This window comes from Sinocyclocheilus anshuiensis, unplaced genomic scaffold (assembly GCF_001515605.1).
Source record: "Sinocyclocheilus anshuiensis isolate Anshui unplaced genomic scaffold, SAMN03320099.WGS_v1.1 scaffold1003, whole genome shotgun sequence".
Classification (NCBI taxonomy): domain Eukaryota; kingdom Metazoa; phylum Chordata; class Actinopteri; order Cypriniformes; family Cyprinidae; genus Sinocyclocheilus; species Sinocyclocheilus anshuiensis.
In genome coordinates this window covers 2,553,293-2,570,403 of record NW_015542495.1, presented here as the reverse complement: position 1 = coordinate 2,570,403, position 17,111 = coordinate 2,553,293, and the positions used below count along the sequence as shown (strand labels likewise).

Sequence of the window (17,111 nt, the reverse complement as noted above, 5' to 3'; positions counted from 1 at the left end):
ATATACATATATATAGATATATATATACATATACATATATATAGATATATATATACATATACATATATATAGATATATATATACATATACATATATATAGATATATATATACATATACATATATATAGATATATATATACATATACATATATATAGATATATATATACATATACATATATATAGATATATATATACATATACATATATATAGATATATATATACATATACATATATATAGATATATATATACATATACATATATATAGATATATATATACATATACATATATATAGATATATATATACATATACATATATATAGATATATATATACATATACATATATATAGATATATATATACATATACATATATATAGATATATATATACATATACATATATATAGATATATATATACATATACATATATATAGATATATATATACATATACATATATATAGATATATATATACATATACATATATATAGATATATATATACATATACATATATATAGATATATATATACATATACATATATATAGATATATATATACATATACATATATATAGATATATATATACATATACATATATATAGATATATATATACATATACATATATATAGATATATATATACATATACATATATATAGATATATATATACATATACATATATATAGATATATATATACATATACATATATATAGATATATATATACATATACATATATATAGATATATATATACATATACATATATATAGATATATATATACATATACATATATATAGATATATATATACATATACATATATATAGATATATATATACATATACATATATATAGATATATATATACATATACATATATATAGATATATATATACATATACATATATATAGATATATATATACATATACATATATATAGATATATATATACATATACATATATATAGATATATATATACATATACATATATATAGATATATATATACATATACATATATATAGATATATATATACATATACATATATATAGATATATATATACATATACATATATATAGATATATATATACATATACATATATATAGATATATATATACATATACATATATATAGATATATATATACATATACATATATATAGATATATATATACATATACATATATATAGATATATATATACATATACATATATATAGATATATATATACATATACATATATATAGATATATATATACATATACATATATATAGATATATATATACATATACATATATATAGATATATATATACATATACATATATATAGATATATATATACATATACATATATATAGATATATATATACATATATATATATACATCTATATATATATATACATAAAAAATTCCCAAAGCATATTTGCCTGCGACATTTCACTAATGTGACGGCACCCTAAATCCAAGGTGACTGCAAATGCAACATACGGTGCATTCCAATTGGGATATATCGCTCTCCGAAGGGCATACATATTGGCCGACATATTGAAGGATCGTTTCAAACCGAAGTGCTAAAAACTGGCCACTTCAAAGGGCCCTTCGGAATGAAGGATTTCGAAGGGTACAACTGATGGACACTTCGGGTCCCCATGATCCTTTGCACAGGGAAATTTGGTGTCACAGACTTTGACTTTACCTATGAATATATGTATAGTATTTTTTCTGTACTACTGTAATATTTATAAGACTTAGATTTGGTACATTATGGTCAAAACAACATTGTACTTCAACAAAAATACTTTTGTTGGTACAGCTACCGTTATTAGTCCATTCAAATGTTTCAAATACATAGACATAATATACATTACAAATACATATTACATTACATATACAAATATACATTTTAATGTAAAGACGACTGGGGGTCAACCAGCATACAAAATGTGCAAGGAAGGCATCTCCTTGATCGTCTCGTTAAGATGACGCAGAAGTGAATTGACCCCTACACCCTTCATCCCTTCGAAGCTCTCACTGCAGAGGGTAAACACTTTGAAGGGATTAGGGCGTAGGGATGAGCCCTTCTGAATGGAACACAGGGTTATTCTAATCTCGCATACATAGTATGAACATTAGGATGCAGGCACACACTTGTCAGATGCCATTCTGGATTTTGGCGTTCTCTTGTACGGTGACTCTAAATTGTCAAAAAACCTCTCAAAATGCTTGATACAGATTACATAGATCTCCCCTTCTATGTAAAGCGCTTTGAGTGCCCAGAAAAGCGCTGTATAAATGTAAGGAATTATTATTATTGTTTTTATTATTACAGATGCGAAAAACGCAGAAAATTTAAACCAATCGAATTTTTCTTTATGACGGACGAAAGTTTCGGAGGCACTGTGTAAACGTGATTGACACAAAGTGAGGTCGTATTTATTTTTTAACGTGCAAAAATTTTGAACGAGAGTTTCGGATCAGTGTGCAAGGACCGTTACACTGCACACGTCTGCAGTGCGTTGCGGCTCTATATATATATATATATATACATATATATATATATACATAAAAAATTCCCAAAGCATTTTTGCCTGCGACATTTCACTAATGTGACGGCACCCTAAATCCAAGGTGACTGCAAATGCAACATACGGTGCATTCCAATTGGGATATATCGCTCTCCGAAGGGCATACATATTGGCCGACATATTGAAGGATCGTTTCAAACCGAAGTGCTAAAAACTGGCCACTTCAAAGGGCCCTTCGGAATGAAGGATTTCGAAGGGTACAACTGATGGACACTCCCATGATCCTTTGCGCAGATTCTTTGCATGATGACGGCGCCTCCATGTGTGCACGTGATGATGACACAGAAGGGCACTTCAACAAACAGTTGTTTGTAGTTTAGTTGTTAAAATATAATTATTTTCTCACATATAAAAAACATGCTGCTTAAAACAAAGAAAATGTTGGCAGGGAAAGTAAAAATGAGAATTAGCAGTTCTTTTGGAAGCTCAATGATATGCCAGTTTTTCCAGAATTTTCCAGTATGGTTGAGGGTGTTGACTTTGTAGGAATACTTGCTGGATGATACACATGAAGCCTGTGATTTATGATTTTCTGTGATTTGTCTTGCTGTAAGGAAGACAAATGTTTATTTTGTCTTCCTTGTTTATTTTCCACACGTTCGCATCTTTCTCCCTTCTTTTCTAACACTACAGTAAACAAAGCCCTGTGATAAGACAGAATCCATTCCAACTCCCACCATTGATTTAAATGTGAAAGTGCTCTGATTGTAGGTATTGTGGAAATGGCAAAATATTCATTTGCATTCGCGGCACAAAAAGGATTTATGGTCTCTTGAAGTGCTTTGTTCTGAAATGTCAGCACAATTGGAAAGTTTGCCGTTCTCTGGTAGATTATAATTATTTATTTATATTCTGAGGCTTTTTGAAGTTTTACAGATCACAGGATTTATTATGTCTCTGAGAGGTGAAACAGAAGGATGAGTCAACACTCTTCCTTAACCATAAACAGACATACAAATGTATCTACAAACATGGCCGTGTGAAGATATTTTAAAGGTCAGTGGCTCCAATTGAAAAAAGAGCACCATACTTTTGAATTACAACAGATTAATAGTCATTTACTTCACTATTAAATTAAGGAAGTTCTATTTATTATTTTAAAGGGACAGATCACTCAAAAATGAAAATTCTGTTATTTCCTCACTCTCAAGTTGCTTCAAACCTGCACGAGTTTCTTTCTTCTGCTAAATACAAAAGAAGATATTTTGAAGAATGCTGGTAAGCAAACAGTTGACTTTTTCATAGCATTTTTTCCATACTATGGAAGTCAACTGCTACCGTCAACTGTTCACAGTTGGATTGTTAGTTTTTCTCTGCAAAAACACATAAAGACAGAAGGAAAGAGCATGTAAGACTACTACGCAGGGCACAGACCCTTGTGATGCTCCTGAGATTAAAATAAGCAGGCACTCAGAGCAGGAGGTCAAATGGCAGCAAGACTTGCAATATATGCTCATATAATATTTTCACTTTCAGGCTTCATACCAACAGCTAATTACAAAAATGCCTGTGACTGTGAGATATTAGATATTTTCACATTCCATACTCACATGTAATGAAAGTGAGAGTCGTATAATCACAATAAGGGTGCATTAAACATTTTAACATGGAGATGTCAATGTAAATTAAAGTTGAACTAACTGGACTACTTCAGAATATCTCAGGTTAGTAGGTTCATACATTTAGATCTGTGCGTAAAATTTTAATAAATAGATCTTTTCTTTTCTTTTCTTCAGCCCCCTCAAGTATTATTTTCAGGCCAAAAACAAATTAAAAAAAATATCAAATTATGATTGCTGGCTTCATAGGAATTGGCAGATACACAGACAAACTTGTTTCCTTCAAATCCACATGGCTTAGAGTCTCCTCAGGGAACAAATATTTTTGTAATTACAAGATATGTGAAAAATATCTTGAAAAGTGGCATGACGTATAGGCCCTGTGACATACCATTATACTGTATATTGTATCATCATTTGTATTGTAATGTGATATATTATGAGCCACAACATGGAAATAATCAGCACATCGATATCAGCTAGAATTTCAATATTGGTGTAATTTTGTGAAGTTTGTAGGAGAAGCAGTGAAAAACGATCAATTCAAGATAATGGACAATTGATCTATAATTATATGTATAAGAGGTTCAAAAGCAGATAAATGAGTGGAAATTGAGCTGTTGGTGTCACGTTAGAGTTTGACTGTAACCTAACTAACCAAATACCTTTGATGCTTGGCCCCACAGACAGAAATTTCCTGTAACAGCATAAGCACTGAAGCAGCAGAAGCATAGGGTAGCTCTGGATGGAGGTAGCTCTCAATAACAGGCACAGTTAGACCAGGATGCATTACTGTACAAAATAATTTATTGTAAGCATTAAAATCTCTAAGCAGCTCTGCTCAAAACACAGAGGATATTATCTCTAATTTAGAAACAAAAGAGAGCTTTACGTCAAACACAACATGAAAGGAGAAAAATAAAAAGGCTGGAAATGTACGTTGGATCATTTTGATATTACACAGGCAACTTACAGCTTTATAGTATCCGACTAAAGGGTCTTGCCTGGGGATTTCATTAAATACCCAGCTAGTCATTTGAAAAGTGGCCTATGTTCCCCAGTTTTATTCCTCGAGAGATCCACACCGCCAACTGGATGCAAGAGACTATTAATAGACTCAGAACTCAGGGTTGTGCACCATTCAGAACTGAATTGAGAATGCCTTACAAATTGCAGTTCAGTTCTTGAATTTGAACTGAATCTGAATTGAGGTAGCAAAGAGGATGCAGAATTAAAATGATGAGAGCTTTTATGTAGTTTCTAAAACGAATCACCAGTATAAATTAACCAAAATAAAAGCGTAAGTGTGATGTACAATTTACCATACTCACAATATATGAGGTATTTCCAGACACATTTATTAACTGTTGGAGAATGAAAAATGTTATGTATTATGTAGCTAATAATATATTTCACATATTCCAGTGCAGAAAAAAATATTCACAGAATTAATAAAAATTCCAATAGGAGGCTTTTTGAAATTAGTTTAATATATAATCAGTATATTAACATTTTGATGTTAGCCGTGTTAAGCCATGTCGGTCTAATGAAACTCCTCTAATGTCTTCAAATTCTTCAAGTTGTTCAATTCTGAATTTTGCCCAAGCCTGAGAGTCATATACAGTAGTGATGGACCAATATATCGACCAGGACGACCAACTGGCTGATAATGGCCATTTTTCAGATTAGCGGATTTGATTGGCCAATTAAAAGGTGTTAATACTCGTTATGATTGTTGATAGATAATGTTATTTATTTTTTTTATATAAATTTTGAGTAAATATTGTGCCCTTGTCACATTTTAGCAAATTTCTATACATCTGTTTTGCCATCATTACATTTATCATGCCTATTATGGTTTTCAGGCATCCTTAAATCAAGACCAATTTACCTCAGAAGCAAAACTGCACAGACAAATGCTTAAAAAAACTAAGGAAACAATCTGAGCAAGAAAAATAAATAGAATTCAAGATATATCCTTTGAAAAGCATTATATTACACAATTTTGCTTCAAATGTAAAGTTGTCTTGCTTAACTGATATTATTTTAACATTCTTAAAACAAGTCAAACATACAGGAACCCGCATATTGGTCAACCACTACATCATTTTCAACACTGCACATGTTTAACAATTCATGTCCATATAAAAAAAAAAAAACTGACAGAAGAAGAAAGATAAAACTATGAAAACCTTTATAATTGGTCTCCATGACAACCATCCATTTCAAAAGCTCACATTATCCACAACAAGATAACATCTCAGCACTGCATTGACCTCCTTCCAGCTTATCAATAAATCATACATGAAAATATCGACACACTGACTATTTTTCCACTCAAACAAACATACCGTATTCAAGGACAAACCCTCCCAATCTGGAGAGCGAAGAGTAACACTATGAGAATGCAAAGGATCCAAGACACCTGCGGGTTAAACCATCGCCGCTTCAGCCAGGACCAGCAGAAAACCCTCCAAAAGATTCCATCTTCTGATGACCATTGAGTGCCATCAATTCATCAAACAATAAACGCCATCTGTACAAGAGATAAAATTCAGTCTGCTCCTCTTTATGGCTTTGGAGAGAGAAAAGGCTACATGAATACTTCTCCTCTTTGTCCTCTTCGTACTGTTCCAATCAAAACACTGATTGTCACATATTTGTGCTTAATCTAATTTGTGTTTATATATACCGAAGAGCAATCTCTTTGTACCGTCATCTGGTCTTCAAAGCAAATCCGATATTCTCAGGACTCAGAAAAGGTCAAGCTTCAGGAAAAACAGAATGAAGGCAAGAAGGAAATGACTTTCATGCAAAATACGAGGGGAAATGGAATGTAAATCGTCTCACTACTGACGTATGCCATCATGCAATTTCCGACATCGATTCCTTCAGTGTTTTTCAGCCATTCATTTCATCCTGGTCTGTGAGGGCCTGGTCGTTTCAAAAACAGCAGGGAAATAAAAGCTCAATTTTGTTGATTCTCGTAGTCCAGAATAGTTTTTTCGATTTTTTTATTTCACTTATATCTCCCCACGTCACTGGCCATGAGTTTCCATGCTAATAGAGCGCTCCATGCTTAATGTTGCATTAACCATCAGGAGCTTTCCGCAGCCATCGGTAAAACTGTTGCTGGAACAGGATTTGCCATTTTACATTCGCTTGAACGATCTCAACGGCTCGAGCGAACGCAGGTGCTGACTCTCCCCCGCTGGTCAGGATGAACTCTTTCAGCTGAGGAGAGAATAAACAATTTTCATTATTAACATTATCATTGTATTGTGTCTTGATGTATCAGATCTTGTGTGTTTATGCTTGTAAGTGGCACCTTAATCTCTGACAGTTAAACGGCGTCAGAATATACGATGCATTTACATGCAAATTCCTGACATGTAATTCAGCAGATAACAATGATGTTTATGATAATGAGGTGTGGGAATGCATTTGAAGTAAACAGAATTATTAGTGTTGTTGTTTTATTGGAAGAAAAGGACACTTGGGTGTGTCAAAAACAAATTCTAACATCAACTAAGGGCATAAAAATCTCATCAAAAATCGCCATTTACTAAATAACGTTACAAAACCCGATTCCCAATTCCTGAGGTCATGAGGACTACATGAATGAATGTGCACGGGGATTCAGGATTAAAGCTAATATTGCTCCTGAACTATTTCAAAATTGCTGTTCGTTCATTGAAACTTTTAAAAGAAAAGAAAATGCTCATTTCAAACACACAGCGTTAACCCTTAAATGCATGAATGTTTTGCCAGTCATTACTACATATTTGGGTCTTTAGCGACCCGGACCTATATATCCTGCACAGATGGATCTCTAACTGCTACAATAGCAAAAATCCCTCTTGATATTTTAAGAACACTTCCACAGTACATTCAGCATCTGGCTCATATTCGCGATCTCAAGCGTATTCTCAAAACTATCGTTTTCAATGACTTCAAAACTAATATTTTGATTGCTGGCAGCTTATTCACCACATCCAACATCCAATGATGCTACAATAGCAAAAATCCCTCTTGATATTTTAAGAACACTTCCACAGTACATTCAGCATCTGGCTCATATTCGCGATTGAGAAGCGTATTCTCAAAACTATCGTTTTCAATGACTTCAAAACTAATATTTTGATTGCTGGCAGCTTATTCACCACATCCAACATCAATGATAGTGACATTTATATTTCATTGCGTATAGTAATTGCTCTGCAGTAAAGCCATTCAAACCAGTTCAATTTTTGCTGATGGTATTCTTTTGTTTTATGCCTGCGGTAATTATGAGTGAAACATCTCGTCATTGTTGTCTATCAAACAGTGCCACCTCGAGAAATAAAGGTGAATTGCATGTATTGAGTCATCAGATATTTAAATATTGTTGCGCAGGAAAAATATACTTACACTATTACATACCACGGGTCTCTAGCGACCTCATACACTTTTTACAAAAAATAATCAGAAAACAGACATTCTTTTATATTTTATTCTTTTTTTCTTGTTATATTGTTTATAATAAATAGATTGAGGAATACTAAAAAAGAAAATTGAATCATTTTAAATTTTCAAAAATGGAGGGTAGTGAATGACGTCCCAAGTCGCTAAAGACCTGAGGTATGCATTTAAGGGTTAAACATATCGCTGATTGTTCATGAATCTGTGGATGAAGTGCTCTGGCAGCAGCTGATTGTCAGTGACAGTATGCTAATGCTCTGTTTAAGAAAACACTGAGGGGGTTCGTATTATCTCTGTATGAATGATAAATTGTGGAAGGCGAAGTCAGCTGGATGAGAAAGTGCTGCGCTGCAGTGAGAAGCATCAGCACTCTGTGTCCTCTGGGACTGAAGCTGAATGAATTTGAATAAGTGAATATACGTTCCATTTCCTGGAATAAGGTTAAGCAGCTACAATGAGGAAATATCCCAACGAAATGGTCCAGAGCACAATTCTGCAATCTTCAGAGTTTACTTTCTCTCACTTTCTCCATCTCAATAACTTGATGACCAAAGTTTGTTTGTAAGTATTAATGTTCCATGAAGATTCGATGATTAGAGGTGTACCTCTAGCATCAGGATGATGTAAAAGTTCAGCCTCACCTCATTCAACTCGGCTTCAGTGTTGAGAAACTCTGTCACGCCGCTGATTAATTTTGAGTTCATAAATAAGGCCTCTCCATACCTGCCAATGAGAGACACTGTTATTAAAAGCACTGGAGCACCACTCTAATGAGCCCAGAAGCAAACAAACACCAACAGATATTTCCCATAATGCTCTCGGTCCTCCAAACACAAACAAGACACAAAATAACATTCAGCAATAAATATCTTATGAAAGTGCGAATGTGAAATTCATATCAGGGACTCAGAGGAAGGTTAAAATCACTGATAAACAGAGATGAATAAAGCCATATTCACCTGGAATTCAATATGTCCCACTTCTCGCGGAAACATCTCCACGCTAAATGTCTTCCAAGCGGATTGCGGCCGACATGAATGATGACATCGATCACTTCCTGATCCGGCACCAGGTCAGAGGTGAGGGACAGATTCAGGAGCCTGTGGACATCAGAAATAAATGGGAGATGAACCATAAGTGAGGAATAATTGACAAGGGCCCCTGAATTATTTAAAATGAATTGGTGGTGTGGCCATGATATGGACTTTAAAACTTTTTTAAAGATTTTATTCTGAAAAATTATATTTTTAGCACTTCACGAACACAAGTTGCCCTCCAATTCAATCCTATGGAATGTTAAACAAACAAAGCGGGTGGAGCTTAGCTGAAACAGTTTCAATAAACTGAAAATAAATGATATACTTCATTAGTTGCACTCTTATACTTGGAAGAACTTGGTATAAATACAAAACTTGGCTTATTAATGGCTATTTGACTAATATGGCTATTATCACGAACATGATCGTGTCTGTTGTAATTAAGCCTTTCTAATAAATTTTTCTATGCTAGTTTTAAGCTTCAGTAAATCAGAAATACAAAACACATTATTCTTCTCCGTTTTCAGCAAAGACAGCCGCTGACAGGCCTGGCGAAACACAATTATTCAGATATGTTTTCAAGACTGTGAGTCAGCGCTTTCAAAAAGTAATTAACCTGAAAAGACCAAATCAAATCCAGATAGACTCATTCGCTCTAAATTGGTGCGAAATGTCAAGTAGATGAAAAAGGAAGAAATAGGAAATAAGATGTTTCACATAAAGATGCTGCCACGGAGCACAAGTTTCAATTTGCAAAAACGTGGGGTGATTGCTTCGCTGTTCTTTGGTCTCTTATTTCAGTTGAACCGCTCTTCTGGGCTTTTGCCTTCATGCGTCGCCGAGTCACTTGTAGCACCTTTTTTTGCCGAACACCCTGTTGATTATTGCCACTGTGACAAAGCTCACATCTGTGTGCGGACGGCAGCTTCACAGCTCGCAAGCGTGACATCTCCAGCTTCCTCTAAGGACAAGTGCGAACAAGCTTTCAGACAAGTTTCTTTTTCTAATTTTGCACTTAGAAATTCAGATTTTGGACTTGTGTAATTGATTTCTAGCAGGTATAATTGTGACATTGTCAGCATAGCACGGCTTTTTTCATGACTGATAAAGCAAACGTAAGGATTAGCATGTTCAGATTAGCATACTAGCACAGTGGTGTGGTGGAGGGTATACGCAGGTATATGGTGTATACCCACTTCTTTATCAGTCGGCTTTGCGTATACCCACTTCTAAATCCCTACTGATGCACATCATTCATTAGTGTCCTGCATTAGGCAAAATCATGACAGTCCACCACATGAATAGCTAATCCAATCGCATGTAAAAAATACAGATATTCCCTAAAAACACCCAGTAAAGACAGTGATGCGGTCAGGCGCCGGCTTCCTTTGAAATATGTTTGATGATTGCGCCTGCGCCCTCGCCCGCTCCGTCAGTCAGAGAGGATGCCGATTGCCGACAGTGACTGCTGCTTCTTCATGCGTGAGAGCATGTCAGGGGATGCGCGCAGAGTGGTAAAATAATAGTTAATTATTGATTACTAATTTGAATCAGTACATTACAGCGAAAACAATATCTTAAAAACCGGTAAACTCCTGTAAACTTTCCAGTCCAAGGATCCAGTAAACGAATGCGTTCAAACAGTAAATTCAAAACAGCTCTAATACAGAGAAAACCCAACCGATTTCATCAGAGATTGTGGAGAGTCGAGTCCGGATGACTCGTTCTTTCAAAGAAGGCAATTACCACTATAGAAAAAATGAATAGCTTCCTTGCTGACTGTAATATGATGAATAGTATCTAAACATGAAGATGAAAATGCATGGATCTAGAGCACTGAGATGTGTGCTTACTAAGTGTGGTGCTATTTATCTTCTTCCTCTAGTGAGGCAAACCACATCCCTCTCAACAGCCTCACACTGAATCCGTCCCACAGGAATCAGCCTGTTGAGTGCTGAGCACTCACTGCAGAGAGGGGTCATGCTGGGTCTCTTTATATGGGAATGTTTTTTTCTCTCAGTGCATCCATAAAACAATGACCAAATGCAACAGAATAAATGGAGATGTCGAACCCGCAGTGAATCTGCTTCAGAATATGTGTGGGCTCTGAGATCCTCGTCTACTCTGGACGGGGTGTAATCCGTCACCGTCCTCATCCTACTATTGAGTTGGGAGAGGATTTAAGACACCGTGGAGACTTGTGGGAAAAGCTCCTACGGCAGCCATTGTCTTTACTGCCCCATCAGTGGAGTGAGTGCAGCTCTGCTGGTGTGAGTGACATGATGTGGAAGAGAGGATTGAATGTGATTCATGAGGTACAGTAGACTGCAAACTAACTAGTAAGTTATAATCAGACACTTCTTGCTATCAATAAAATGGCAGAAAGCCCACCAAAATCTTGAAAAAGTGAATGAAGAGGCTGGTGGATGGTACTGACATTCCAAGCTAAAAAGAAGCTAAAACTTTCAGCTAAGACTGATTGATAAACATGTCATGCTACAGTGGCTTGTTATTTGAATCTCTTTGCTTTATCATGTCATTGTTAATGAGGTATAAGAATATCGACTGACCTGTTGAGCAGGAAGATATTGTCACTGCAGGTCAAGGCCTCCAGAAGAACCTTCTTCTCAGAGATGGCTGTAGAAGAGTGAAACTTCATCCAGATAAACTCCCACACATCCTCATCCATCAGAGAAACACCTGTGCAGTACACAATGTCCCGCACGTTGGGTGGAATCCTGTGGGACAGAGTGAAGACACAAGGTAAATATTCACAGATAATGTTAGTATTTAAATACTCGTATTTAACATTAACAACTGTATTGACGGAGCCAAAATCTTTTTAACTATTTACTATTTTTTTTTTCCATAAATACAAAGATCGACTTTTAGAGTCCAGGGAAAATAGTGAAAATGGTGATACACTGATTTGCATATATGCACACTGAATAGTGCAGGTGATTAGCATTTCTCACTGTGACCAAGTCTGTTCATTTAATGATTTCTGAGGGTTTCATCAGATTCACATGCCGTTAGATTACACTGTGTTCCCACATAATTCTTGTTTTGATTTCTGAGAAATGCATTTTCCTGAAGAGAGAATGTTTCACAGCAGGAATCTGTTACGTCCTCAGGGTTGTTCAAAGATAGCAAATCACAAGTCAACCTTTCACCTCCAGCAGAATCAGTGAAAAACAGCGTGAGTGTATTTATATGTTTTTATTTGTATGCTTCTGTGAGAAGTTGATCTTACTTTGGTAACACTTTAGATTAGGGAACTCTATTCACTATTAAATAGTTGATTGTTAGTTATTGGCATGCATATTTGCTGGCATGCTGTTTTTTAGTACTTGTAAAGCACATATTAATGCCTTGTTCTGCATAACGTTTGTGTCTTGTGTTTTAGATCTCTTAACCCTATAACTACTACAACAACTAACTTACTTAGCATCAATAAGCAGCAAATTAGGAGCCTTTTGAGGGAAAACTCTTAGTTAATAGTGAATATGTGTTCCCTAAAGTGTTACCTTTTCCTTTGCTGTTTCTTCAGTTCTTTTCACTCAAAATGTATATGCACGAAAGATCATTTTAAATAAAAAGACACTCTTAGATTCAAAACGGACCACTTTGGTTCAAGTGGTCTTCTGCTGTCTGCAATCACTTCGAATCATGTCTTCTGTCACAGTGAAAAATCTCCATAATAACACCAGCTGATCTGATTCGATGATCTTTAGTGAGCACATCATTTAAGTGGTGAAAATTTGACCCAAATCATTACTGCAGGCCTCCCAAAGTGAGTCACAGTGCAATATATAGTCTAGCAATATATCGGTCATAAGTAAAGGCCCGTTCACACCAAGCACGATAACTATAAAGATAACGATAAAGATACAGTTCTAAAAATCGTTCTCAATATTGAAGAATAGCATAGTTCACACCACAACTATAATGATAACGATACAGAGGAACGATATCGTTGTGATCACTTTCAAAACGATTTTTTTGCAGCTGATGAACGATAAAACACTGACAGCCAATCAGAATCCATCCTACTGTAACGAGCTCAAGAATTTAAAGCGGCAGACGCATGTGCGCTTAGAATAAACAGACGATATTGTTCGCTGGTGTGGACGCTAATATCGTTATCTTTATAGTTATCTTTCTTGGTGTGAACGGGGCTTGAGAGCCAACTCTGGACCCTTGATATCATCTGGTTATAAATCTCAGAAAAGAATAACCGTCTACAGTAGAGCTACACAGAGAGAAAAGCATCTCAGGCTGTGAGGCGATGCATGTAATATTCGTACAGGAAGAAGAAATAACATTAAACCTCTGGAGGAGCCGCGGCGATACAGTGACTGAACTTTTGATTTGCTCAAACAAAGCGCAATAAAGACCTGCTGATTCTGGATTAGCCGTCGGAGCCTCTGGGAGTTTTCAGTGTAGCAATACAGAAAACGGCACCTCCAGTAAGATATGAAATCAAGTCACAACCAATTGGAGCGTATAGACTGAATGACTTTATGACTGCCACTGACAGGAACGATAAGTGAATTCAGAAACACAGTTAAATAATAATATTTGTGTCATTCCGTTAGCTGCCACGATTCTGGAATATATGATTTTCAGGTATTTTCAGAAAGAAGACGGGAGACGACATGAGCCATAAATCTAGTTTTTACTTCTGATATTGTAACCTGATTTTAAACGCTTGATTTGGCCTAATATTTGGCTGTGTGGAGGCAACACATTTATAATAGACGGCTGTTATGAGATTTTGTAAAAATTCTATGTTTGTTTTGAAACAATGTACAAAGTTCTTTGAGTATTTTACATTGTGTGAGACTTTTTTTCAAACAGACTAAAACTGCACTTAAAAGCAGTTTGCCTTAACAGAGGTGTCTGACTTTAATTTCAGTTTTCTTTTTTTAGTCTGTGGTATCTTGTTTTTAATTAATAAATGAGGAGGACATGAGGAGGATTTGTCAGCATTTTGTACAGTGATCTGAAGCCTGTCTTTGCAGCTCATAAACGCTACCGGGTCATTCCTGTGACATTATCATCACCTAAACCATAAAAAGACATAAAGGTCAAACACATTCCTCTTTTATGATGTGCTCATCCCTGAATATCAAACTGAACAGATTATTTTTATTGTCCCAGTAGGACTGGAGGTCATTTTTGAAGAAAAGGACATGAAGGACACATCTGGAAGATACAGACTTCTGCAGTCAGGTAAGAGGTACGATTAAGAACAGTTATGTCACAATACACAATAACAAGAATCAAAAGGATAAGACTAATAATACCATAAAATCAGTGGAGAACAAAGACAGAAATTTCTAGCAGATGAATTTCAGAATTTCTTGCCATCTGTTGACTTTGACAGTCGTACACAAGAAACAAAATAATTTGTAATCAGTTAAAAGTATCAGCTAAATGCCTTAAATGCAAAAAAAATATCTCGAATATGAGTGCTTTCATGAGCTCTAACTCTGGCAGTGGATTAGACTAACCTGTCCACATGATGATATGTCTAGTAGGAGGGATTGTGTTCAGTACAGAGACTTCCTGTGTGTTCTGACATGATCAGAAACCTCTTACTGGACTCCACGGGGTAATAAATGCAGAGCCACTGTCAGAGCAATTGAGTAGTTTCAGGCCAAAAGAGTGGAAAATCTTTGACTGAGCAGGTCAAACACTGGTTCAATTCAACTGAGTGTGTATTTTTATTGAAAGGAATATTAGGCCAAAAAGCTTTGAAATTGAGCAGCCCACGTTTATTAGAGTCATGTTAGAGGCCTCAAAAGTCATTAAATGCACATTATATGAAGCCAAGGTCAATATGTAACACATTTTATGTGTAATAAAGCATCTGTGTGTGTATTTAAGGTCTATCTGTCGATTTCAGGGCATGATATTAAAGAAGCCAGCAAGCAAATTTCCAGTGTGTTTGAGGTTGTCAATATGCAGTTTAGTGTGTGTGTGTGTGTGTGTGTGTGTAGTCTTTCATGTGTTTGTAGGCATGCAGCCAACTATTTGGCTTAAGCACAAAAAAAATAATTTCCTAAAAAGCGGGCAAACACAACATCTTGCAGGATAAAGCCGTTTCTTCAGACACACAAACACACACCCACGATCCTGTTTATTCTCCATTATGGTCATTAGTCCCTGCCGGTGGCATGGTGTGTTTGAGTGTGATCCTGCATACATGAATGTGAACATTGCTGTGGGAAGCAGGGAAAACAAATTAGATGAATAAATGTGTGTTGCCATGGACACTTGGAATAAAGCTCCTACTGTATGAATCTTGGCAGGGTTGATGAGCAGAACATACTGATCAGACCTCAAAGTGTCCACACTCCATCCAGCGCTGTGTCTCGATATTATCATAAAAATATAATGTGTGTTTGACCAAATCAAAAGGGACAACTCTGGCTTTGTCACTGCTGTATTTCGATTTTTTCAGGTACTTTTACTTAGGTTGAAGAGCAAAAGATGATGCAGGTTTCCTGCAGGACTGTATTCATACAGTAATGCACAGAATCACAAAAAAAGGCCAAACAACGCGTTAGTTGCAACCTGGTCTCATGGCAGAAACGTACCCGGGGCAATGTTTTTCAGCCTTTTGATTACCATTAGTATAACCACAGTTTTACTATAAACACTATGATTAAACTATGGTTAATGTAGCTAAACCATGGTTAATTTGTGGTTACCATGGGTTAACTATAGTTTATTTGAAGTAAATCCATGGTAATTGTTTTATAAGGGTATGATATATTAATATTTTGAATTAGCTTGTATTTCTATATTTTCAATGTGTGCTTATATATTTTTTTTATTAGCTTTAATTTTTATTTCAGTTTTCGCTTTGGTAATCAACTTTTAGGCAACTTATTTATTTCAGTTAGTTGCCAATACAATATTTCTCATTTTAGTTTTTCAAGTTTCTTTAAGTTTTCATCTAATATTTATCTGATGTATTTCAGCTTTATTGTTAATTGCCAAAAGCATTTTAAATATTTTTAGTTTTAGTTAACAAACTGGCAATCGTCTAAACCGTCTTGGACCAGCAACAAACCAGGTAGAAGCTAGTCTTAATGTAGGGTTACAGTGGTTTCTGAAACTTGGTAGCTGGTGCCATTAACTAATGACATGCTATTTTCCAAAACCCAGAAACTAGCATAAGATTTTATAGAGAATACTCAGGGGAAAAAAAGACTTATGTGGTGCTGTGAGTAATTTCTCTTAGCTGTTTAGCTAACTCTCACCATTTTGCTTCATTCAACCACATGTCCTCCTCTCAAAGGCCTTCTAACACATGTCGGCAATCATGAACACGCACAATGAGTCACATGCAGAGAGCGTTCCTGATAGGCCAGATTTGGGCTAGGCTAAAAGGCGTGGGCCGCTCCCCTGACTCTTTCCTGCTGTCTACACAGTCAGCGAGACAGGTATGACAC

At 35.4% G+C, this 17,111-nt stretch overlaps 1 protein-coding gene across 1 annotated transcript in view; it reads right to left on the bottom strand.

Annotated features, from left to right (window-relative positions):
- Positions 1-5,595: 5,595 nt before the first annotated feature.
- The window catches only part of LOC107694150 (thyrotropin-releasing hormone-degrading ectoenzyme), a 114,589-nt gene continuing 103,073 nt past the window's right edge, over positions 5,596-17,111 (bottom strand). Inside the window, exons 15-18 of the mRNA XM_016493755.1 lie at positions 12,216-12,383; positions 9,568-9,708; positions 9,250-9,331; positions 5,596-7,381 (exon numbers count right to left, since the gene is read on the bottom strand). Coding sequence (XP_016349241.1) covers positions 7,238-7,381; positions 9,250-9,331; positions 9,568-9,708; positions 12,216-12,383 — 535 coding nt within the window. The 3' untranslated portion in view covers positions 5,596-7,237. The remainder of the gene's footprint in view (positions 7,382-9,249; positions 9,332-9,567; positions 9,709-12,215; positions 12,384-17,111) is intronic.